A 25,369-nucleotide genomic window follows, 5' to 3' on the forward strand; every position below is an offset into this window, starting at 1 on the left:
GAGAGGGAGAGGATTAATAACATACTTCAAAATTTTAAAAGCACAAACTCAAACTAGTACAATGAAACCATTTTCATACTCATTACCAAATTTATCACAATTAAAGCATGGCAAGCTGTTGCTAACCTGTTACATCTCTCCTTTGTTTATGCTTCACTGAAGCATTTTAAATCCAATCTCTTACTCATCATGTCTGTTCATGTCTCACATGCCTTAGCATCATTTATAAAATCATACATTTTCTTCTTTAATATTTTATTATTTTTATTTTATGTGTAGGAGTGTATATAAATGCACTCATGTCCTGCAATGCCTAAAGAGGACAGAAGAGGGTTTAGGATTTCCCTGGAACTGGAGTTCCAGGGATGGTTGTTAGCTGCCATATGAGTGTTGGGACTAGAACACTGGTCCTCTGTAGGAGCAGCCAGTGCTCTTAACCACTGAACCATCTTTCTAGCCCCAAACATTTTCTCATATATAATCACAGTATTATTTAAATCATTAGCATAATTAGCATAATGGTATAGAACATTGAAATATCCCTAATTGTTTTAAAACTATTTGCTTCCTTGTGGTATCATTTAACCCAGAGATCAACAAACTTTTTTTTTATAAAAGGCCAGATAGTAAGTAAATATTTTCAACTTAGCCAGGCAGATAGCCTCTGTTCCAACTATTCAGCCTGCCATTGTTGCTAGTAAGTCATCCCTGACCATGTGGAAGACTGGGTGGCTGTGTTCCAATAACATTTTATTTATAAAAGCAGACAGGACTAGATTTTGGTCTACAGGCTTCAGTTTACCAACCTCTGATTTAACCTGTTATTCTCTGTGTATTTTGGAAGATGAACTTGAACTTTAAAGTGTTGATTAGATTTGGGGACAATATTTTGGGGTAAGGATACTTGATGAAGTGTCATTTTCTGTCTTTTTGTTTGTGTATTTGTGGTGCTGGTAGACAAGTGCTGTGTCACTGGGTTAAATCCCAAACCCCTTCCTTCATCTGACATGCCCCCCAGAAGGTACATAATGATTGTCATTCTACTATTGATGATTCAAAAATGGGTTCATTTGGAGAAGGCCTGATCTTCTTACTGTAAACCCTTAGCTTTTTATCTGATGATTTAATCCACTGTTTACTGTCTAATCCAATTATTTCATAGGAAGTTACATAAAGTAATTTCTATTCTGCCTACTTTCACTAGCCAAAATGCTTTCATACAGTATCATTGAGGGATTCAGTTGCACTGATTGGAATACAGTTTGAATTTCTCACTTTTTGCAACCTCTATGTCTGGTGATTCTCTTCTTCTCGTAGATATTTTTATGTGTGTGAGATGGTCTCATGTAGCCAAGGCTGGACTTGTTGAACTTGCTTCAAACTTGCTATATACGAAAATATGACCTTAAATTTCTGATCCTCCTACCTCTATTTCCTGAGTGCTGGGATTACCCTATGTATCTTAGTCTGGTTGGTTTGGTTCTAGGGATCAAACTCAAGGCTTTGTACCTGCTAGGCAAACATGTTGCACAAAGCTATATTCCAATTCCATAATAGACAGTATCTTCAGATAGGGTCTCATGTAGCCCAGGCTAGTCTCAAACTTTCTATGTAGTAAGCATGACCTTAAACTTCTGATCCTCCTGCCTTCACCTCCTGAGAGTCAGAATTACAGACATTCACCACCATGCCTGTTTTATGCTTTCCCGGGGATGGAACCCTGAACTTTGTGCATGTTAGTCAAGTACTCTGACCACTTGGCAATATCTCATTTCCCAAATGCACAAGTTTCCAAATAAAGTCCATATAAAGAATTGCCTCCATATCACTTCCAGTGATTTTCAGGATATTGGAAAATTTTAGGAATGAAAAGGGACCTTTCTCCACTTATTTTAGTTTTATGTGAGAAAATGAATGCATAGATTTTTATATGATTATTAATAATCTGCATTTATTCTTTTTGGTGCTCAAATTTTCTCATCTTTGGTTATGGAGCCCCTTTCGTTCTTATTACTGTTTTTATTTTATTTTATTTTATTATTTTTTGGGTTTTGAGACAGGATCTCCCAGAAGTCCCAGCAGGCTTGGAACTCACCAGCTTGACCAGGCTGGCCTATCTGCCTGGCTCTTCTCTACCACCTGAGTTCTGGGCTCAAAGGCATGCGTCATCAGGCCTGGCTCCTTATTACTTTTAATTGCTTCCTTCATGCTAACCTAACAAGTTTCAGGAGAAAATGTTCAACAGACATTGCCTAGTAATATATACTAAAATTTTTATTTATTTTTTTTTTCAAAAAATAAACAACAACTGAGGGGCTGGAGAGATGACTCAGTGGTTAAGAGCACCGACTGCTCTTGCAGAGGACCCAGGTTCAATTCCCAGCACCCATATGGCAGCTAACAGCTGTCTGTAATTCCAGTTCAAAGGGGATCTGACACTTTCTTCTGACCTCGTTGGTGATTGCATGACACGGGTGTATCTACCCACATGCAGGCATTACACTCATACACATAAAATACTACTACTACTACTACTACTACTACTACTACTTACTAATAATAATAATAATAATAATAATAATAAAAGTAATGAATTAAATAGGCCAAATTGTTCATTTTTTTCTGGGTAACATAAACATAACCTACATGGCTGGAGTGACCATAGATCTTAGAGAAAACCCAAGACTATCACATCGCTGGACTAATGTGATTTCTTACTATCTGCAAAATATGTATCCTTATATTATAGACAAATATCCTAGTCACCACGCACCAAAGAAGCCCCTTTCGCACCAGAGACTATAACAGTTTCTAGTTCCATCCATTTACCTGCAAATTTCATGGTTTCATCTTTCTTTACTCCTGAATAGAACTCCATTGTATAAATGTATCACATTTTCATTATCCACTCGTCAGTTGAGGGACACTTAAGTTGCTTCCATCTCTTAGCTATTGTGAAAAGAGCAGCAACAAACATGGCTGTACAAGTGTCTCTACAATAGGATGAGTCCTTTGGGTATATGCCAAGGAGTAGTATAATTGGGTGAAATGGTAGGTTCATTTTTAGTTTTTTAAGGGTTCTCCACACTGCTTTCCATAGAGGTTGCACAAGTTTTCAATCCCACCAGCAGTGGATGAGCATTCCCCTTTCCCCACATCCTCTCCAACATTTGGTATCATTTGTTCTCCTGATCTTAGCTGAACACTTTTTAAGATATTTCATACCCATCTTTATTTCTTCTTTTGAGAAGTCTCTGTTCAGATCCATAGCTCATCTTTTATTTGTGTCATTTGTTTTCTTCTTTGTTTTTTGAATTCTGGGTATGTTCTGGATATTAATCCTCTGTCAGTTGTATAACTAGTGAAGATTTTCTCCCACTCTGGGTTTTCTCTTCACTTCCTTGGTTGATTCTTACACTGAAGTTTTGTAGTTTAATGAGGTCTCACTTGTTGATTGTTGACCTTAATTCCTGAGCTTATGATGTCTGATTTAGAAAGTCTTTTCCTGCACCTATATCTTGTAGGACACATCTACAATGGAACCTCTACACCCAAGGCTCAAAGAACATAGTAGAACAAGGGGTAGAGAGAATATTAATGCACCTCTCAACTCTCATCAATGAAACTCCCTCATGCAGCAGAGGGCCATGAACACGAAAGGCTACAACTGACCAATGTGTAGAGAATAAGAGACTGCAGAGGGTGGGTCTCTGGACAGGACTCCTATTTTAAACTTCACTCTCCCAGGGCTCAGGGACCATTGTGGAAGAGGAGGCAGAAAGGTGGTAAGAGTGAGGGCAGGAAGTGCATGAAAATGCATGATGGAAACAGGGTCTTAGAGGTTATTGGGACCTTGCTCATATAGATCTGCAGCAATGGTGTCAGCATGCACAAGACCCATGCAAACTCTGTTAGACAAAAAAAGCAGCATAGAACTGGGAGAATGGGCAGGAGGGCAGCTGATCACTGTGGGTGAGGGAGAGTTGGTCTTTTTTAAGGGACTGAAGCTCTACAGGCTGTACAGGCTCCAGTGGATGAACTCACACTGAGGGACATCTGGATACACAAACTTGACTTGCTAGGCCTTAACATATATGACAAAATGAATGAAGTCTTGTGGGTGAGCTATAGGGGTGGTATGGACAGGAAAGGGGGGGTAAAGATCATTAAGAATTATTGCATGAAATCCACAAAACTTAAAATATATTTTAAAATTTCAATTATGTAATAGCTCTCTGTGTGTATGTGGTGTATGTATATGTGTGTGTTTGTCCATTCAATTCCTCCAGCAGGCCAACAATCTTCTACATCCTCTTCTTGAAACCTTAGAACTAAGCTTCCCTCATGGTAAAACCACACTGAAATGTTCTTACCTGTCACAGGCATTCTTTTAGAAATCAGAATCACTCACTTAGGATTTTTTTTCTCAGAAATAGCTCCTCATTTCTATTATTTAGAAATGTTTTATAATTTTCATAAAAACAATTAATGTTATATAAATATAAATGTTATAAATAGCATGTTTCTAAGTCTATAGATTATACTGGGCAAGTTTAGCAGTCGGTAGCAGTGTGAACAGAAGGCATGCATAGGTTAACTATAGTTACATCTCTTTTAATGTGGGCTTGATCCTCTGTCATTAAGCCATTTTAAGACTGGCTGTAGACATCCAAAGAACAGCAGCTTGATTTTGCCATTCTTAGAACCTCATTATAAATGAAAACTGAGAATATTTTGTGCAGAATTTTGAAAATCAGTGTTCTCTTCATCCTAACTGGTAAGCAGAGAGATAGTCCTGGACGGACTTGTTGAAAGGGTAACCACTTCAGTGTTGCACAGAGGAACATCCCTCAGGAGTCACTGGTGAGCAGGTGATTATCTAGCACATGAGCTTCTGAGTCTGTGCTGGGCTCTTACTTCACGTGACCATGTCCTCTGTCATAGCCAAATTAATGGGTCTGCTCTTTCTCAATTAAATTTCTTTCTTAATATTGCTGCCACTAGACTAACCGGGCAAATATCCCAAGCCTCTGTAAGAACTTACTTTCTTGTGTGTGCATTTACTCAAACAGACTTGCCAGTTTAGGAGGACCGTGCAATCGAGGCGATATACAGCGCAACCCCCCTTTGACTTATTTACAAGCTCCATCAGGGCGCAGACCCAAGACAACTCTGACTCGCTTCAGTGCCAGAACTGGATCCATATTTGTTTAACAATGAAAAACCACATCTCATGTTGCTATTGTTTCTCCCACAATGGTAGATAGTTAAAGAGATATTTATGAAGTGATGGGAATGTTTTAAGAAGTACCCAAAGTTCAAGACTGATTTACTCATTCATCTTCTCATTCTGCCCCCTGGAAAAACAGGCTGTAAATACCGATGATGTGTGAACCACAGACTCCAGGTGAAAAATAATCGCTCTGGATTTTTCCTTTCCCACACTGAGCCCCTCCTACACTGAGCCCCTCCCACACTGCCACCAGTTTCACATCCTAAGTCTTAACCAAACCCTAGCATAAGTCAAATTTCTTGTGAAATCACTAGTACTGAAATATATTTACATACTTTTCTTATTTAACTCCAGAAAGATGGTAATAGAATCAAGCAAAACACACTTACTTCCTATTTAAATCATAATTTTGAAAGCATTTCTCAATACTGTTTCTCCAAACTAGAAATCATTTAATTTTATCCTTTGATTCTGGGAGCTTTAAAGAAAAGGGACATTCTAAATCATAGATTTTATTTATCTGGACCCTGTCTTTTTCAAAGGAAATAATTGATGGTACTGACTCACAAAGAAACCATTGTAAAGGCAGTAGGTAATTTTGAGTGATTAGACTTCATTCATCTGAGTTTATTTGCTTTTTGGAATAGGAATCAAAGAAAAAGTTTCTCTGAGGCAATGTGTAGACTTGTTTAGACTTTCGAAATGGCTGAAATTTGACATAGTAAGGAGCTTTGCACCCTTGGGGAGGATCTCTTTGCATTGAAACAAGGACATGCAAATGCATAGTAAAGGCAAGGACAGTATGGATGAAACAGCTGAACAGAGCAGCCAGAGAGTTTCATCCCATCCCCCCAAACACAGAGTCGGAGGTCTCTTTGAGATTCAGGAAAGAGTTTGCAGGAGCAGTTTAATAAATACCATCCACTTCCAGAAACAGACCATGGGGGTCCCATTAACAGTAACATGTCCAAAAGTTTTTATTTTTAAAAGACATCAAGAGAAATCACCGTCAAGTGCCAAATTCACTTGTTCAAGGAACTGGGATATTTTATAATAAAAAATGAAGTAGAAGCCAAAAATGAACCAACGTCAATTCCGTTGTAGATGGATCCTAGGCCTAATTCAGGCAAGCAGTATGTTTCAGTCAGATCTAGTTCCAGTCTGTCCAGTTAGATCTAGTTCCAGTCTGTCCTTTCTCCGGCTATGGAGTCCTAAGATAGCCCGTGATGGATGGCAGATCACTTTGGCTCCCTTAATATTAATAAAAATTTAATAGTTCTAAAATTGTTAATGTTAAATATCTTTTTTCATTCTTTTGTCTAATTAGTAAAGTAATCCTGGTGCCTATATTCCCATATATATAAAAGGATTAAGTGATGGAAATTTACTATTTAACTGAATAGATACACTTTTGCTTATTTATATTTTTATTTATTTTGGTCTTTTGAGACCCTATAGCCCCAGCCAGAGGTTGCCTAAAATGCTATTAATCAGTTGATGGGCAATGTGATCAAAACCTAGGTGAGGTTGGTTATAGTCAAGTAATTTTCTTTTCCTAACAAAAACAACTCTGAACTGGGCACTCTAATTTGTCTTGAGGTTTTCATGTGAACTTTTCATTACTTACCCCATCCAAAAATTTGTGGACAGATAAGAACCAAAATTTTATACCATGTGACATATTCAGATATGTGCTTAGCTTCACACAAGATAGATGTTACAGAGTGTTTATGATCTTTTAAAAGCTTATAAGGTTTGCCTTTAAATGCTCCCTTAAAATAGCATTTTCTTTGTCAATGTGAATAGCCAAAATACAGAAAAACGAAGGAGGCTTCTGTCATGCCCAGGAGCTCACCTGGGCCTCATGAGCAGCTCATTCATGAACGTGTGTGTGCTTGGCACACTGCGTGATTTCTCCATGCCCTGACTCAACACTTACCAATTCCTGTCTCCTAGATGACACAGGCTGTCCCAGCAGCCAGTCAGTATCCCCTGTGAAGACTCCCTCGGACTCGGGGCACAGTCCCATTGGCTTTTGCCCTGGAAGTGATGAAGACTTTACCAGGAAGAAATGCAAAATTGGAATGACTGGTGATGGAAATGCCCAGACAGCTCGATATAAGAAGGAATCAAAGGGAGGCATCATGAAGCCTGGTAAGTGGCCTTACTGTTTTGCCTGTCTTATCAGAACAAAGTACCTGAAGAGATTTCCCATTGGAAATATGACATCTGTCTATCAAGCCAGGGATGACTGTCCTGCACCCAGTACCTAGAAATATTTTTAAAGAGGGTAACATGTAGAACATATTTAATATGATAACTGCTAGTAATTAAATACAGTAATGTATCCATTATAAAGGGAGGTTTTGTGGGGGGGGGGGCATTTCTGGAGAGATGGCTCAGCAGCTGCTATTTTAGAGGGTTCCCAGCACCCACATGGTGGCTAACAACTGTCCATAATTGCATCACACAACTCAGATTCACTTATACACATGCAGGCAGTACACTCATACACATAAAATTTGAAATGTTTAAAAATAAATGGGCATTTTTTCATGGAAACACATAAGTGGGGTGGTCTAACAGCCATTTAAACTCTATAATCAATTCTAACCTAAATCATAGATTATAAAATTAAAATATATTACTTGTTATCACCTAAAGTAGCCTCAAATTTAGAAGAACCATTTATCATACCAATCTATGCAGTGAGGCATAGTTACTAACTTAGATAATTTATTTTATTTTAGAGATTTAAAGGTTAATAGGGTGCTTTGTGTATACATTCTTATCTGTTTCTTCAATGATTCCAGATGCTATATGATGAAATGTATAAGTATTGCACATAATATGAATGAGATGCCATGTGCTTAAAAGAAAAGGTAAATTTTCAGAACCTACAGTATGTAAATAAGTATTTTGTATCTCAGAAATGTAAACAAATACAGTTTTAGAAAAAGTATTGTGATAACATCAAATAAAAAGGACAAAAAAATTAGCATTTGGAGACATCTACACTACATTCTTTTCTTTGACATCCTCAGTTATACTATAAACACATGCATGTGTGCACAAGGGCACACACACACACACTCACTCACTCACTCACTCATGGGCATGCTCAGAGACTCATCTCCTAGGTCATTCTAGATCTCATCAAGTTGACAGCTAGGATTAACCATCACAGAGAGAGAGATAATTCACACATCAGAAATCCAGTTATTTCAAGTGTATAATTTAGTACTTTTAATCTGTTCAACTGTTGTACAAATATCACCATTATCTTTCTGTAAAAATGTCTTATTACCCCCCAAACCAAACCTCATATCCTTTAGTTGCTTCTCTGAGCTCCCTTCTCCTCAGTTTTCCACATCTAAGAATCCACTCTGTTTCTCTCTGAATTGGTCTTTCATCAGACAAGTGGAATAGAACATGTGACCTTTCATGTACGGCTTCTTTAAGATTAATGTTTTCAAGGCTCATCAGTGTCACATGCTTGGGTACTTTGTTCCTTTATATGCCTGAATGATATTCTATTGCATGGAAATTCCCACTTTAAAATAGACTTTTAAAATTTTTATTGATTTATTTTATGTATCTGAGTTTGCCTGCATATATGTAAGTACAACTGTGCATGCAATGCCCATGGAGGCCAGAAGAGGGCGTGGGGTCCACTAGAACTAGAGTTGTTATCCCACCATGTGGCTGCTGAGAACTGAAGTTTTGTTCAAGAACAGCCAGTGCTCTTAACTGCTGAGCCATCTCTCCAGCCCCTAAAATAAACTTTTCAAAAAGCAGATTTAAGCTGGGCATGGTGATACACACTTTTAATCCCAGCACTTGAGAGGCAGAGAGAGGCAGGCAGATCTCTGTGAGCTCAAGGGCAGCCTGGTTTACACAGTGAGTTCTAGCCTCCCTAGGACTGCATAGTGAGTGACCCTGTCTCAAAAACAACTAAAAAGGCAATTTTTAGATTTGCAAAAAATTGAGTGGCGAGTACTGAACATTCACGCATACCACCTCACTACTGCTACATACTACTTCCCCTCACATTAATATTTTTGCATTAATGTGGTAATATACTACACTTGGTTATTCCTTTCATGAGCTCCTGGACATTTGGGCTATGTCTCCATTTTAACTATTATGAATAATGATTCTATGAACTTTGTATACGTATTTCTGTGGGAACATGTTTTCAGTTCTTTTGGATATATAATTAAGAATAAAATTGCCTGGTCATGTGGTAACTGTTCATTTTTTTTAAGGAACTACCAAATTGCTTTCCAACAAGGCACTTTGCATTCCTGCCAGCAATATATGAGGGTTCTAATAACATTGATTGTAGCCTACCTGTATTTTAAAACAATCTGTTCTGTCTTGGTCTGTTATGTGTTGTTACAACAGGATACCTGAGATGTGGTAATGCAGAAAGTAATGTATTTATTGCAACTTGGGAGGCCAGGAAATTCAAGGTAAAGAGCCCACATCTTTCCAGGGCTTTATTGCTATGGTGTAATATGGTAGAGAGTAGCCCATGTGGAAGAGGGGATGTGTATTAGCCCAGGGGTCTCTTATCTCTTTCTTACAGCCCATTGTAGGGCATATAACTACAGTTAATAAAAAATGATCATATGCACAAAATATCTTCAACTATGTCTACATTTTCACAGATCTATTGAGGCATATGAATCCTAATTTAATGATCTTTGCCCAAAGGCAAAGCTAAAGACAAACCTTTATGAACTGCTTCTGATTTAATTGTTCATAGCCATAAAAATCACCTATGCAATCCTTTTAAATTTTAATGTATTTTTATATATTTGTTATTTTTGTTTTATGTGTATGAGTGTTTTGCCTGCATGTATGTAAGTGGCAATGCCTTCAGAGACCTGAAGAAGGTGATGAATCCCCTGGAACTGGAGTTATGGACCATTATTTGCTGCCATGTGGGTGCTGGGATCTGAACCCAGGTCCTCTGCAAGAGCAGACAGTACTCTTAACTGCTGAGTCACTTCTCCAGCCCCACTAAGCAATCTTTAACTGTTTTTTTTTTTTAAATTATTATTCACTTGTTTTTACCTAAGGTAAAGAAATCCTTAAATTTTTGAGTATCATTATTGAATAAGTCCCAGCCACATTTCCATGAAGCCCAGTTCTATACAGTAAGCTTTTTGTATGAGAAAAATCTATATCATGACCTGTTGTCTCTCAACTTTTGGCAGAATAAACCTGTCTATCTCATAAACATGAGGAGAGGAAATCCAGGAAGCAAGGCCCTTGGATGACTCTAACTTTTCTAAAATGCAGAGACACGATGTGTTAAAACATAAGAAGGTCCTGCTCTCAGGTCTTAAGTTATCTGCTTCTCCACAGCCCCATGGGACCCTCTCCCCTTAAGCCGAAGCTGATCTTCCCCTCTAGATCCATGTTCTACTTAAAAAAAAAAAAAAAAAAAAAAAAGTCAACTCATTAAAACCAATACCAGTTTATTAAAATAGTAAGCAATTACTGGCTATTGCATGGGGACTCAGAGACTCTAACATTAAGTAATCGAGTCCATCTAATTTTAGGTCCATTGCTCTAGATTCTGGAACGCTGCTGTTCACCTCAGAAAGGGAGTCATTGAAATGCCCCTGAGGTCAGTAAGACAAAGGACTAATAATGACCACTGGGTCTGTGATGCAGACAGAGAAGGGAAATACGTTACAGGATGCTGGGAAGGGTTTGGAAAGATGAGCCAAATAGCTCAAGACTGTTCCTTGCCAAGGGCCCCCACACTGAAATCTTCCTTGTACAAAAGGTGCACACAGCAGGAAAACCTTTCTGCCAGGAAGGAACTCCTTCTGGAAACTTCTGGGAGGCCATGAGCCTTCTGTCACTTTGGCTTCTGTCACTTAAAACCTGTTTAGATTTAATTAAAAATGCCAATAAATAGCAAAGGAAAGCATTCCCAGAGTCCAGTTGGATGATGTCTTTGTGTTTTTCAGTTTTCCTTTTATTCCCATTTCTGCAAAACATTGAAGGCTACATCTCTGTTATGAGCTAGATATCCAGTGGATGCTTAATGGGAAATGGACTGTTCTTTGTACAAGGAAGACTTCAATGTGGGGAAACACAGGAGCAATGAGCCAGTGTGACCTCGTTTGGAGGGAGTTTGTAATTTAAGGCAGCCGTGTACTGGATGATAAATCTGGATGATAGCACGGATCAAAAGGAAAGGAATGCAGGCCTTCCTCCCTCTGGAGCTTTCTGAGGAATCAGGTAGTTACACTCCTTCCCAGAAATTGCCTGCATGCCTTGTGCAGTCATTTTCTTCACAAGACCCTTTTACCTAGAAAAGAAAGCCCTAATTGGATTTCTGCAAGTCCATTAAAATATTCCTGAGCCTCTTCTAGTGCTTGGGTCATTACCTGGAGAGTATCTTAACCCTGGGAAGAAAAAGATCCACTGTATTGTTTTACAAATGGAAGCACTAAATTCTTTGTGCACAAGGCTGCTTGGAAAGATGGAGCACAGTTACACAATTTAAACAAATAATTAGGAAATATGAAACGAAAAAAACCACCAGAGGTAACTAAGGAGGTAAGTAAAGGGCATGGCTAGGGTCACCTTAAGGGAAAAGAAACCACCTTTAGAAGCTGAAATGTTGAAATCTGCATTTGAAAGATGTCACTGTATCTCCTTAGCACTTAATCCAAGTTGGTATTCCCTTGTTATCAGATAGCACCCAGCAACTGAAATTAGAGATCTGGCCAGCTGAACTATAATAACCTTGCCTAGGATTGGTTACTTCTAGAAAAAACAATTTCCCACATCCAAGAGACATTTGCTAGAAAACCCAGAAGGTACCAACTAGGTTAGTGATTAATCAGCATTGGTTCCCTTAAGAGAGCCTTTCACACGGTCACAGCCCAGAATGTTGCTTGTTATCATGAGCATCATTTCTACCTCAGGAGTAGTTCTGCTAACAGCTTGGTTAGCTTACTTGAGAGTCTTTTCTTATAAAACCTACTACTACTAGTAGTAGAGCTACTAGTGCACCAGATTCATACTCTGGAGTCAACACACCAGGTTCAGTCACCTCTTTGTAACTGTTTTTTCCCCTTTGTAGCCCAGGCTGACCTTGAACTCACAGCACCCAAGTGCTGGAAACCTGAGCCACCATGCCTAGTTTATAACTGCCATCTTTGAGGCACACGTTACTGCTTTGAAACTTTGTGCTCCACATCTATAGGACAGGTGCAAGATTGAATAGATGAATTTTTCATCAGATTTTACTGAGTCATTTGTGACTCAATACAGATGTCACAAATTCCATGCACTTTTTACATAAAAACTCCCGAAACTCACAGAGTGCCTATGGTTATTTGAAATAAAATTTTAGGTAGGGGATGTACATTATTATCCCTCTGCATTTAATGATAGGAATACTTGATGTAAGAAGGTATGGACAGAGGTATGATTCACAGCTGATGGCTTGACAAGAGAAAGATGTAGAAAAATATGGAAGAGGACAAAGAAGACCACTAAAATTCTGGAAGCCTCTCAAGTGTTTGAGGCCATAACCAGTGTTATATAGTTTGTAGCATGTAATGCATTAATTGATGTGAAATATGATGGGGTCATTGTGATGTAATTGGGCCAGAATGATGTGTACAAAGGCAGAAAATGTTTTAAGCATCTAAAAACATTTTCATAGAGTGTAGACTTGTTAAATGTTAGTGCTGAAAGGGACCTCAGGTCATGGAGACTCTGCGTTCTTTAACAAGGCCTTGCTTGCCTCATAGCTCAACAGCTATAGGCTACAGTCTCAGGAAAGCCCACCCTGAACTATATAGACTGTAATCTCTTTCTGACAAATATTTGAAAGGATGTATTTGATGTAATTTGAGGCTTGAATAACATTCTGAAATATAACATTTTCAAAGTTAATAGGAAGAAAAGCTCAGACTTTTACTGAGCATTCACTGTCCCAGGCAAAATTTCAAGCACTGAACTCATTTAATTCTAATATCAATGTAAAGAACAGACATCATTATCCTGAATTTTACAGATAGGGGCAATGAAGCACAGAGATATTTAGTAACTCATTCCACAGTCCCACAGCTTATAAATGGATTCTAGACAGTATAGATGTGTTCCTAACTCTTTAACCCTTGCAGTAGTTGTAAGGTCTGCCTTCAAAGAAGTAATTTGAAATGCAGTGCAGTAGTTTGACAATTAAAAAAGATGTAATTGTTTAAAATGTGAATTATTTTTCTGTATTGTTTGTAAATTCCTGAACATTCTTGCTAGTTCTTTTACATTAGCTCATCTAGTCATGGGTAGAGTATGCTGACTATTGCTGATAACAAAGTCAGTGGACTCCATGGAACTTCATTGAAGTACAAAAAGTTGAACACAGAAAGCTGCTTTGAGGCAGGCCAGTAAAGTAAACCATGAGAACAGGATGCAAACATCAAAGGACCTCAGTTATTTCCACTTAATCATGAGTGAGGCCATTCTCTCCTGATCAGAATGTGTGTGGTGCTGGGAATGGAATCTAGTCTTCCACTTGCTAGATGCACTGATTAGTTTTTGTTGTCAACTTGATACAATCTGAAGTCACCTGGGAAAACAGAACCTCAAATGAAGAATTTCTTTGATCAGATTGGCCTGTATCCATGTCTCTGAGAGATTGTGTGACTGATGATTGATATGGGAGAGAGGGCCTTGACCACTGTGGGTGGTACCATCCCTATGTAGTTGGGCCTCAGCTGTGTAAGAAAGCTAGCTCAGCATGAGCCGCAAAGCACACCAGGAAGCACCATTCTTCTGTGGTTTCTGCTCCAGGTTTCTGCCTTGAGTTCCTGCCCTGATTTCTCTCAGTGATAGGCTGTTACCTAAAGTTGTAAGCCAAGAAAACCCTTCTTCCCTTGAGGTTGCTTTTAATATAGCAACGGAATGAAGATAGAACGCGAGACAAGATCTCTGCCTAGTTTCTTAGTTGTTTCTTAAATGAAGATCATTATACTTTGTTCAAAAGAGCGCTTGTATTTGTACTGAAATATAGATCTCTGAAGTTTTGCCCCCAAGACAGATAGTTCACAGAAAATGCTCTGTGGTGGACAGTTTTATAGATTTTCCCAGCAGGCCTGGAACAGCAACATAAAGTATAAATGTAATGAGTGGACTTAAGTGTTTATCCCTGTGACTGGTTTGTGTGTTTACTGTCATGCCTTCCCCATCTGTGCCTTTGATGATGTACTCGATCACTGTAATGGTGCCAAATGGACCTTAATGGGTTTCCCCTAAAAATTAGTGAATCATAATCCTCTCCTTCTCAAAGGTAACTGCTGTCCAAATCCTAGTCTCCTAGGATTTGTTGCACGAACAGTGGTCTTAGCCAAAGTTGGTGGTTTGTGAGATGCTTACTAGTTACTATAATGTGTTGAGGAAGCCACACAGATTTCTCATATTTAGCAGAAGCTTGGGCAGACTACACCCACCATTGAAAGTATTCATCAGCCTTCAGCATGACAGACACAAACCTGGAACATCTTTCATATACAAACTTTCAAACTAAAAGCTATAAATTCTGCAGATATACATGTGTTAGGTTGGGCTTATCTCCTAATGGAGAAACACTTATAGAAAAGACTGCAAAGGATTGGGTGTATGTACTTAAGAGGATTCAGCACCCATGTGCTTTGTGAAATACATATTTGCAACAGCTTGGAGCCAGTCCTACATCCTGAGGGAACAGAGGAGAGTCACATTACCTAGAATCCAGAGAGTGGGAACTTGGAGGCTCCACATGAAGGAACTAGGCACTTGGATAGAGGAACCCAGTCTCTGACAGGGAGGGAACAAGAAGGAGCAATGCCCTGACCTCGCTGTCCTCTTGACAGGTGTATTTGTGCTACAGCATTTGAGTGTGGTTATAGGGAGCTTTACAGAAATGTATGTATCTGACATTATAGTCTGTTTCCTTGGGTAATTAAATAAGTGAAATTCTTCTACCACATAATCTGGATCTGAGTGGCTCTGGAGCATCAGTTAGTAAGCTGCAAGGTGTAAACTAGAATGTTGGTGACATTGTAAGAAAGTGATCACTTTTCAAGAGAGTCTAAAGGGAAAGGGATACTCACTTTGAGTAAAGAAGTTTCTGCTAAACCTAGGTTTGACTCCTGGCTATGCATTTATTAGCTTGCATTCATTCAGCAAGTATTTATCAGGAGCTTTCAATGTGCTGATACCATTGTAATGGGTGTTAGGAATGCTTGGAGGTGGTGGTGGGGAACAGGTGTGGTATCTGTTCTCCTGCTACCTACTTTAAACATGGGATGTTGTTGATATATAATCACACAGCAAGGTAAGTTCAGATAATGGGAATAAAGCAGGGTGGGGGATAGAGAGTCATTGCAGAAGGCAGGGAGATGTCTGGGGGAGATGACATTTGAGCTGACAACTTAGCCTGCTCCTTCCAGCTTGGCAACTGCACAGGTGGCAGAGTGAGTGATGAATTAGGAAGGGGAAGAGTATAGCAGATGCGCCTGCATTGCCTGAATTGTCAGTAATGGGTGGCCGCTGCAAGGCTTCAAGAAGGGAGACATGATTTGATTTATGTGTTTGAGATTCCTCCTGTACACAGTGGAGCTTGAATTATCAAGGGATGAAACAGGAAGCAAGATGCTAAATTCAGATGACTTAGCCTAGGATGGGGTGGAAGAAACAGAAACAAGTACAGAGATGCAGCGTATATGACTTAATATGAGGCCCCCACTTTCCTAATGCTAACTCCATGAGCTTCAGATATTTAATGAAGTCATAGATAGCTAGTGATTTTGAATTTATTATTTTAGTTAAATATATTTATGCTGTCTTGCTGATTTAGAGAAACTGACTTTACTTATATAAAAGTTTTATCCAATCTTTTTCATCTCTAGAATTGCTTTTTAATTTATCTGACTTTCTCAGAGCAAATCATCTTCCCTTCCACCTAAAAGATAAAGTGATTTTGAATCCATGCCTTGTACCCTCACTGGTTGTTTTATGAGCCTACAATGATTGAGAGGGTGTTGTTTATTACTAATCCAAAATATATAAGTTAAAACTAAACTGATGTTCCTTTGTCTCTTGTAGAGTAGCATGTAGGTATTTGGGTGTTCGAGGCTGATAGGTAGCTGTGCTGCCCTAACAACTGTCTTCCTCTTGAGGGGCCAGATTACCTGCCATCTACCAGGTAAAAAGAAGGGCCAGAGGAACCAGGGAGGCACTTGGTCTTCTTAAAGTCAGGATGAAGAAGTGCCACATGTAATTTCCAATTATATCCCAGGTCTTCTTAGTCAAAGGACCACCTGTTATTATAGAAGAAGGGAGAATGGAGGTGGACATCAGTGAATACCCAGTGGGCTGTCACAGATTTCTCTGCTTAGCAGAGGGACAGCTGGCTTTTCAGTTACCCTGTAGACCATGTGAGTATTCTTCACTACCAAGAGCCATTCAGAGACTGGGATCATATGGCAAGTGATGTAGCGTTTTGTGATCTCTACCATTTACCCACTGACTGCATTGTATCCAATATGATCCTTAAAATCTGGAAGGTATCATATGTTAAGAATAATTAGAAATCATGTTTTTTAAATCTCAGACTCTCATTTTAAGTAATCCCCTCAGATGAACTCCGAATGCAGCCAAAATTAGCACAGACTCGGGCCACTTTAGACAGAGGTATGTTTTTCAAATGGCACTTTCTGTTCAAAGAAGGCAATTATGAGAACCCTACAATAAGCAGTGTGCAGAAGGCACTAGCGAACGTTTCTTCTATATGAGGCGATTGGAGGAGGCATTCAACTTATATTTAGATATTAATGTCACCTCAGAGTAGGTAGGGGAAGGTTAGTGGGAGGGCGAGTATAATGGCAGGAAATCTTTTCCTTTTTTCTCAGTTGTATGGGGGAAATAATTGATAGCTCTTTCAACTGCTGTGAGGTTCATAAATGACGTGAGGCATAAAGAAGTGTATGCACATCATCTAAGCCCTGCAGAGCAATGAGAGAAAAATGTGCACAGCCTCTATCTGTGCAAACTCCAGCATCAACACTGGGCAGGACTCTCTGTAGTGGTAGCATGTGCCTGGCAGACAGTATGTGCTTAATGAGTGGTCATTTTCATTATGATCATAAAATGAGAAAAGTTCTTAAGTAGTCCCAACTTTCAGGCATTTGAATGTCACTTGCCCCTGCCCCCACCCCCCTGCACAGGGCCTCAGTTATCTCTAGTGCCTTGTTTGTGAGAATTACCTTGATATGATGGAAGGCTTTGGAGGAAGTCTAATAAATGTGTGTACTTCTAGAAAGCTTCTGTTTGGAAAGAATGTTCCTTCAGTTGTCCCAGAGAGCCCTGGATTCCATTTTCTCCACCTCAGAACATCAGCTCTCCCTGGTCTTTCCTACCAGGCAGCATTGTGAAGTGACTTGCATATTTAAATAGCTGTAATTCATGGAGTAGCCAAGCATTGCCCTCAAAATGTCACATGCCTGGCATTAAATGTAGGGAATCTGTGGCTTTGGTTGTCATTTCTTGCTTACGCAGTGGGACATATAATCAAAATGTAGAAAGTTTCTATGTGCTTTGTTCTAGTATTGCTGAAGGGTTGTGTAAGCATTTACTTCCATTTGACAATTTGGTATTTCTGCAAAGGCTTTGTGTCCATTCATGAGAGTGATGGTTTCATTTGAAATGCTGCAGTCACCAGGGAAAAAGCCCTGTGCTCTTCCCTGATTGGCCAGCTCTCCCTCTGCCTCCTGTTGCTATGGTGCCCAGCAGAGTAACTTCCTTGCCCTGCACATGTAGGAGGCTCCATCTCCATGGATACCCTACACTGAGACTGTACTCTACTCAGAGGTGAGCTGCACACACTGTATTTCTGCAAAAGACATACGCCAGCCTTTGGTGGGAGGCTGTTTGCAGAGGCAGTGTTTGCCATGAAAGTCTACGGAGCTTACTTTCTAAGTAAGTAGTGTTAGTCACAGTAAGTGAATAATTATATTGGATCACAGAGGGTGTGTGTGTGTGTGTGTGTGTGTGTGTGTGTGTATGTGTGTGTCTGTGTCTGTCTGTGTCTGTGTCTGTGTCTGTGTAGTTAGTTGTAGTAGGACAAAAATATACTAAAAATAAATTTCACCTCCAACATTTGGGCCATTCAGGTATTCTGAATGCAGGGTCAAAAACTAAAGTTTTTATTAATGTATACATGTATTTTAAAATGACTGTGTGATTATAATTTCAAATGTTCTCACTCTGAGTATTGCATGGCGCATTTGTAAACAGCAAGTGTGGTCTCATCAGTGTTTGAGCTGAGGGAATAGACAGCACAGCCACAATTAATGCTAATTGGCACCACACATGGTTTGCAGTGGGCCTCTGTGTAGGCTGAGATGCTGTGCATTTATTATCAAGAGAGAGTTTGCTCCTGTGATTAGGGAGAGAGATGTCAGTGTCTGCTGTTTCTCCATGGAAATTATTCAGGGCACATCTTTCTGACCTGTTTTCATTTACTTTTCTTCTATGGCATCCGGGAGAAATTCTGAAACTCTTCATGTCTGCTAGATCTGTGTGCGGAAGGTTTTTTTTTTTGTTGTTTGTATGAACTGATTTGATGGAAAACTTCCTTTTTACTGTATATTCCTAAAGCACAGGGTTGGGTTCCCACTGTTGTAAAAACACATGAGTCATCTTAAAGCATCTTCATCTGCTGAGCAAATGACTAAGACCTGTGGTGTTAAAATTAATTAGTAGAAACCCAAGAGTGACTATACATATGGGTACTCCCACTCTAGTTCAATAGTCTTAAAACTGTGGAAAATTAAGGATTTGAGACTGTCCACAGTAAATGCATGGCACTAATGACTCCAAACAAAAAGCAAAAATGGGCCATGGAATTATAAGATGAAGATTTTTAGTCATATAAAAGAGTCAGTGCAGAGCATTACACTGGCTTGTAATGTAACTTTTTTTTTCTGTTACTCATGGCCATTCAAGCAAAGGACATGCTGTTTAGCATCATCTTTTCCAACAGTTAGTCATAGGAGTGGTGAGTACTCCAATGGCAGAAGGTCCCGTCCTTTGAGAGCATGACTGTACTGATAACTATTGTGTTCCTGACTTTTTGGGTCAAGCTATAGGACATTGCTTTAATGTTTTATAAATACAGTTCCCATCAATTCACAGAGCAATGTACAAACACATATGCATGATAAAGTCTGTAGATATCATGACCTTGGTAACCTAGAAGCCATGTCCCTAACACTGTCCCCAAAGTTTCCATTTTATTAGTAAAAGAAAACTCCATATCTCTTTTTGAATGTATCTGATAAGTTCTCTTTCCCACCTACCTCTGGAAATGAGCATAGCGTAGATTTTTTATTTGAAAGTGTCTGACCCTTCTGCCTAAAGTGTGCAAATGAGAGTAGTGCCAGGCAGCTAAGGTGCTTTTGAAACTTCAGTGACAGTAGCATACACTGAATATTAAGTGCTAGTACAGTATGATTACTGTGAACATTACACATTACAGTGTCATCATGATTGTGACACTACACAGGGGTCAAGGGAGGTTTCAGAATACAGCTTGGACACTAATCTCACTCTTTTCCATCCTATTGGTATTTTGAAGAAAGTCATATATTTAGAGTACATGAAATTACTAGTACGTTTAGACTTTTTTACATCCTCAGATCTGTGACTTTATGTTTTGCTAAATAGCTATATATAGGTAATAGAGTGCTTTCCAATTAATTTTGTTGCTACTGACAGTGGATATTTAGGATATTACAGTGTACCTGTGTGGTAAAAGAAGTTATGCTACAGCACAGTTCTACTGCATATTTATGACAGAAATGCGAAACATGACAATTAAAATCTAGGTTCAAGTTTTTAAGCTCACTTCCTTTCCCAAAAAGATTTCCATTCGGGATTTAGTGGATGACATATTTTGAAGAAAGAGTTATTGCATTAAGTTGAAAGATCAGGAATGATGGGAGAGGAAGAGATGGGAAATGATTGGTTAATCTATACAAAAATAGGCCCCATGCTGGGATTTTTCTTTTTGCACTAATACTGTGTGACATCCAAGCCAAAAAAAAAAGTGGTGCCATATGCGCAGAGTCTGCTGGTGCTGATTTTAAAATCACATGAAGAGTTGACCTAGATTATAGTTTGCAGCTTTATTTTTATTTTAATGTCATTTTCTTTTTCTAGTTCTTCTTCCTGGTGTATTATCTTTCTTCCATCTGTTTGAACTGGAAAGAATGTGGCCTGTGCAAGGAGGACTATACCAGCTCAGCTGAATGGAAGGGGCGGGGGGATTAGCAACCTTTAGAGGTAGGGAGTTTGGAAGCAATGTAGGCCCACACATGCTGAATTCATTTTGATGAGCATTACTTCATGTACAATACTGCTTATATTATCTAGCTAGAATAAGCCTTCTTTTCTAATGTTTCAAGGCAACAATGAAATGTTCAGCAACATCTCTACTAGCACAGCAACTTCTACTTCTATTCTATTGGTCTGCAATCAAAATAATGATCTCTTTCTTTTCCGTGGTTATTAGTGATGCATGTACTTGCTGTGAGCACAGTTTGCTGTAGTTTGTGTTAGGTCCTTGGGCTGCTGTCATATCCTTTAGTTGACCTCCAGGAGCATTGTGTAGTGCTGGTTAAAGTACTGTGCACTGAGTCCTTTTGCACCAGGTGGAATTCATGGTCATTCAGATAGAGGGACGTTCCCTTGGCTTCTGCATTGGTTACATTGTTCTTGGAAACTGGATCTTCCTGAGTCTGGTTTCTTGTTACTCACCTCAGTGACTAAGATAAGCGGCTCTGCCAGGAAGATCTGATTTCTACCCTAGACTAGGAGCAGGCCTGAGTGCTCTTGAGCCATGGAGGCTATGCCTGAACCTGATACTGGGTTATGGCCTGACATCCAATGCTTTTCTCTCAAGGAGTGGAAGACGTGAGGGATCCCACCCAGTCCCAGGCTAAGAAGAGAGTTTGTGCAGAGGGATAGTTTAGAATCTGCAGATTGCAGTATTGTATCTGTGCTGCCAAGCCCAGAGAAGCAGACTGTAAAGGGTTTTTTGTCTGTGCCCTGAACTTTGACTAGTGTCCTGCAGTTTAGCATTTCTACCATCAGCCTCAGCCACCATTCAGCAGAACCAAGTCCAACTCCATTCACATGCTAGTGTTGTACACTGAAATTCTATATTATTATTATGGTCAGTTCATTATAGTTAGTGTATTTAGATTGCTCTTTTTAAAGATGTGAATAAAACAAAATCTATCCTTTCCTTTTCTCTATCTTAATCATTTCATTATATATTGGTTTAAATTCATGTTGATGTTTCCTTTATTTCTTTTTAAATATTACACATGATGTATGCATTAACAGAACACACATGACATCTTTATAAGCTCAACAGCATAATATAACAGTGATGAGCCTGCATGCCACTTGAAGAACTGCCATCACAGGAGCCTGCCTGCCCCTCCCAGATTCCGTTCTGTCCCTCACACCAGGAGTAACCGCTATATTGGAAAGTGTTGTTATCATTTCCTTGCACTTAAAGATAATTTTACTACCTTAGGCGTGTATCGCTGAAAATACGCTAGAACACGGGTATATTTTGAAGTCCTGGAGCCATGTTTTCTCTTCATTCATGTTTCCCTTTATTACCACAGTAGCTTTTGCTTGGGAAGTCCTCAAGGGATGAATGGACGAGGAGAGCCTAGAAGGTATTTTTGTTATTCTAAATAAACCACAAGGTGGTATTGAAATCCAAGTCCAGTGGAATTGGTCCTTTAGAACCTTGATAGTTTTGTCTCATCAGGGTATTTGTAAACATAGGGTACAAAGCTGTCACATCAAATGTGATTGCTTGGGGGCATATTCAGACTAGCATTTCCAGAGCTGGCTTCTCTACTTTTCTCTACCAGCTCTGCCTTGCTTTTCCTTTCCCTTTTGATTTTTTTTTGATAGAACACTGTAGGGTGGGAAGGGAAGGAATGGAGAGAGCAGAGAACATTGAGTACACTTGAATTTAAAAGTTAACTTGTGCGGAGGGAAGGGGGGAGAGGGGCAGAGTAACTGGACAGGCAAAGCCTTGGCCTGAGAACATGAGCTTGTGCCAGGCCACACTGAGAGTGAGATTCTGGGGAAAGTTCCAGTAAAGGAGTTCATGGACATACAGGGCAAATCTGTGGGAAGAGCATAAACTAATTGTACATGTATTTCATTCTTTTTAAGTGCTTTAAATCACATTAGGATAAGCAGACAACCCTTTCAGAGGGGAGAAAATAGATAAAGGGGCACGTCCAAAGACTCAAGAATCTTAGCAGCTTGAGGATTGGAATGGCTTTCAGTTCATAGATACTGATGGGAGCTACAGTACTGGAGCTAAAGATGGACTCCCTTCCCTCCCCTTCCCTGCACCCAGCTCTGGAAGGAAGTACAGCACAGCATCCCAGATACAGTTCCCTCCCAGGAAGGTGCTGGCCTCACCTCTCAGAACAGAAGTTTCCTCATCTTTCCCCTTAGAGAGGAAGGCTAAAAGAAAGCAGAAAACTTGTTTTTTTGTTTGTTTTGTTTTGTTTTATAAACCAAGGAGGCTCCAAAGACACAGTGGTTAGTCCCACTGTTTTCTATCACGCATTGTATTTGTCCTCTTTCCAGAGCCTGTGTCATCTGTAGCATGATGAGAGTGTCACATCTTGAACAGGTACTGCAGGGCAGGAGAGAGGAGCCCACCCCACTGACTTTGCACCTGCTTTCCTTTGAGCCCTTCCTGTAATCCAGGACCTCTTTGCTGGTGCAAGGCCCTCCCCTGGAAATATTTCTGTGTGGCTTCACACTTACTGTCTTACTTTAATTCCTTAAACACGTGTCATATTCAAAGTCACCCCTCTGAGGACTTGCATTTCTCCATTTGCCTTTGTTCTCATACTTTATATAGATGTCAAAATGTACTCAGTTTGTTTTGTTATCAGAATGTGCTTACAAAAATTCTTTTATATTAAAGACTACACAAGAATAAATTCAGCATTGATCTTTGAGCATCTCAATCCATTCAGATTGGATTATCCACTTTTGTTTACATATTCCTCGGCTATATGCCAGACAGTTTTTCCATTCTCTTGGAATAGTTCCTATTTTATTGGTTTTCCTGCTCCTTCAGTGGAGAACATACATATTTCCATTTGGGTGGTCTTTTATGTGAACAGTATTGAGGCCAAGTATATAGTGTAAGATAGAACTATTTTGAATATCTAACTTGCTTTTCCTGATTTGAATCCTTTTGTTCACCTGAAATTTTGCATGATTTTAAAACTATGTAGTTAATTTTGTGACCCTGTAAGCCTTATAGGCAGAGACTCCATGATCATCTCTTTCCCCCTTGACACGTGACCTGTCTCATAACTGTAATGGCTGCCCTAATTTCTGTCCAGCTCCCAGCATGTCATGCACATATTTCTGTCAGTCACGGTGTCATCAAAAGCACCCTCAATTCCTATCACCACCACCACATTCACAATATGGCCTACATCCCTCTTGCCTGAGCATGACTTTCCTAGTTTTTACCCCTTGCTATCACTTTACTGCAGTTTTCTCATCTGATTCCTGTATTCCATCCAATCGGGACTGAATTCATGCCTGCCCTGGTTTCCTTCCTCTGTGTTTTATTTTATACTGTTCCTATTACCTGTGGTTAGCTCCCTTCCCTCATTTCTTTCTGTAAGGTGTTCCAGGCACCAGCCAGGTAGCATCTGTCCCTCCACCAGAGCCCTTTACCAAGCCCTCCTCCCCATTGTTCTAAATAGCCTCCCTGTGTGCTGCACTCACCATGCAGCCTAGCTGTCTGACTGTGAGCTCAGCTCCCCAGGGAGGTTGTAAGTGTTGGTACTGTGTTTCTCCATGTCATTTCCCTGTGTGAAGCCTTAGCATGTACAAGACTGAGCTCATACTTAAAATAGGCTTTCTTAAAAGCCATTGTTCTGGGTTGTAGTTGTTAGATCTTTGTGAATTGTGATCACTGAGCTAAGAGGAAAGAAGACAGATGATTTTGCTCTGTGACTTAGGGCAAGTCACCGCACCCCTCAGAACATCAGTTTCCTCTCCCTTAACCTGTGTTTCTGGAGATGGAAGGAAGAAAGGAAACAGCAGAGGTAGGATTTGAGAGGGAAGGCACTGAGAACACTGGCTTACACAGCCTTATTATCTCACTCTGTCATTTCTTGTTTGTTATCCCTTCAAGGCGTGTGTTATCTGTAGTCTGCTGTCAGCACCATGCCTTCCACATTTCCGTTCATGTCATCAATTAAGCATGTTAAATGGGATACGGATAAGAGCAGAGCAGGGTGACACACTGCCAGAGATTTCCCTTGAGGTTGATGGGCAGTCCATTAGTCAACCTCATCTGGGTACCAAACTGTGCTATCACCCAGGATACACATGTCAGCTTTGTTCGCCAGAGAATCCCCAAATATTTGTACCAAATGTCTACCAAATTCCAGAAATGTGATTTATATGGCAACCATAACCCTGTCTGAAAAGAGGAGTATTTTTTCTTATGTTGATCTTATGGAATTCCTGCGGGCTCTTTCTTAAGGGACTTGCCTCCTCAAGGGACTTTACTGGTGATCAACACCAAACTTGACAGTATGAGATTTTCACAATTTGTCTCTATACCTGTGAATTTTTACCCATTTCCGACATGCTACTTCAGTTTCACAGAAATTAATGATACTGTTTTCTGTTCTTTAAGTTTTTCCAATCTCTTTCTTCCATCACTCATGAAACATTCTTCTAAGTCTGCTGCAGTCCAGATACTGTGCTTAGCTCTGGTGATTCACTGATGAATAAGACAGAGGTCTTCTCAGCCACAGGTTAGTACCCTGAGCTGAAAACTTGAGTTTTAAGAGGTTGGGCAAATAGAAAGAGGTAGGGGAGAAGGGAATGTTAACTTGTTATAAATAATATCAGACTATCAGCTCAGCCTAAAGGGAGCATAGGAAAAGGAAGATTTTTCACTTGGTCAAAACCTTTTCTCAGAGACATCGCTGAACCCTAACAGTGGAGAAACGTTTTAATGCTTTGAAA

At 39.7% G+C, this 25,369-nt stretch overlaps 1 protein-coding gene across 4 annotated transcripts in view; it reads left to right on the plus strand.

Annotated features, from left to right (window-relative positions):
- Sybu (syntabulin) overlaps positions 1-25,369 on the plus strand; it is a 73,129-nt gene that overhangs the window by 19,913 nt on the left and 27,847 nt on the right. For 3 of the 4 annotated variants that reach the window (XM_008851482.1, XM_008851483.1, XM_008851481.1), the window contains one exon: positions 7,190-7,387. In XM_008851482.1, the coding sequence (XP_008849704.1) occupies positions 7,190-7,387 (198 nt within the window). Of the gene's footprint in view, positions 1-7,189; positions 7,388-18,100; positions 18,233-25,369 lie in introns of those variants that run through there. The other variant, XM_008851484.3, reaches the window with a different exon arrangement.

Source organism: Nannospalax galili, unplaced genomic scaffold (assembly GCF_000622305.1).
Source record: "Nannospalax galili isolate Female #2095 unplaced genomic scaffold, S.galili_v1.0 scaffold284, whole genome shotgun sequence".
In the NCBI taxonomy this organism is placed as follows: domain Eukaryota; kingdom Metazoa; phylum Chordata; class Mammalia; order Rodentia; family Spalacidae; genus Nannospalax; species Nannospalax galili.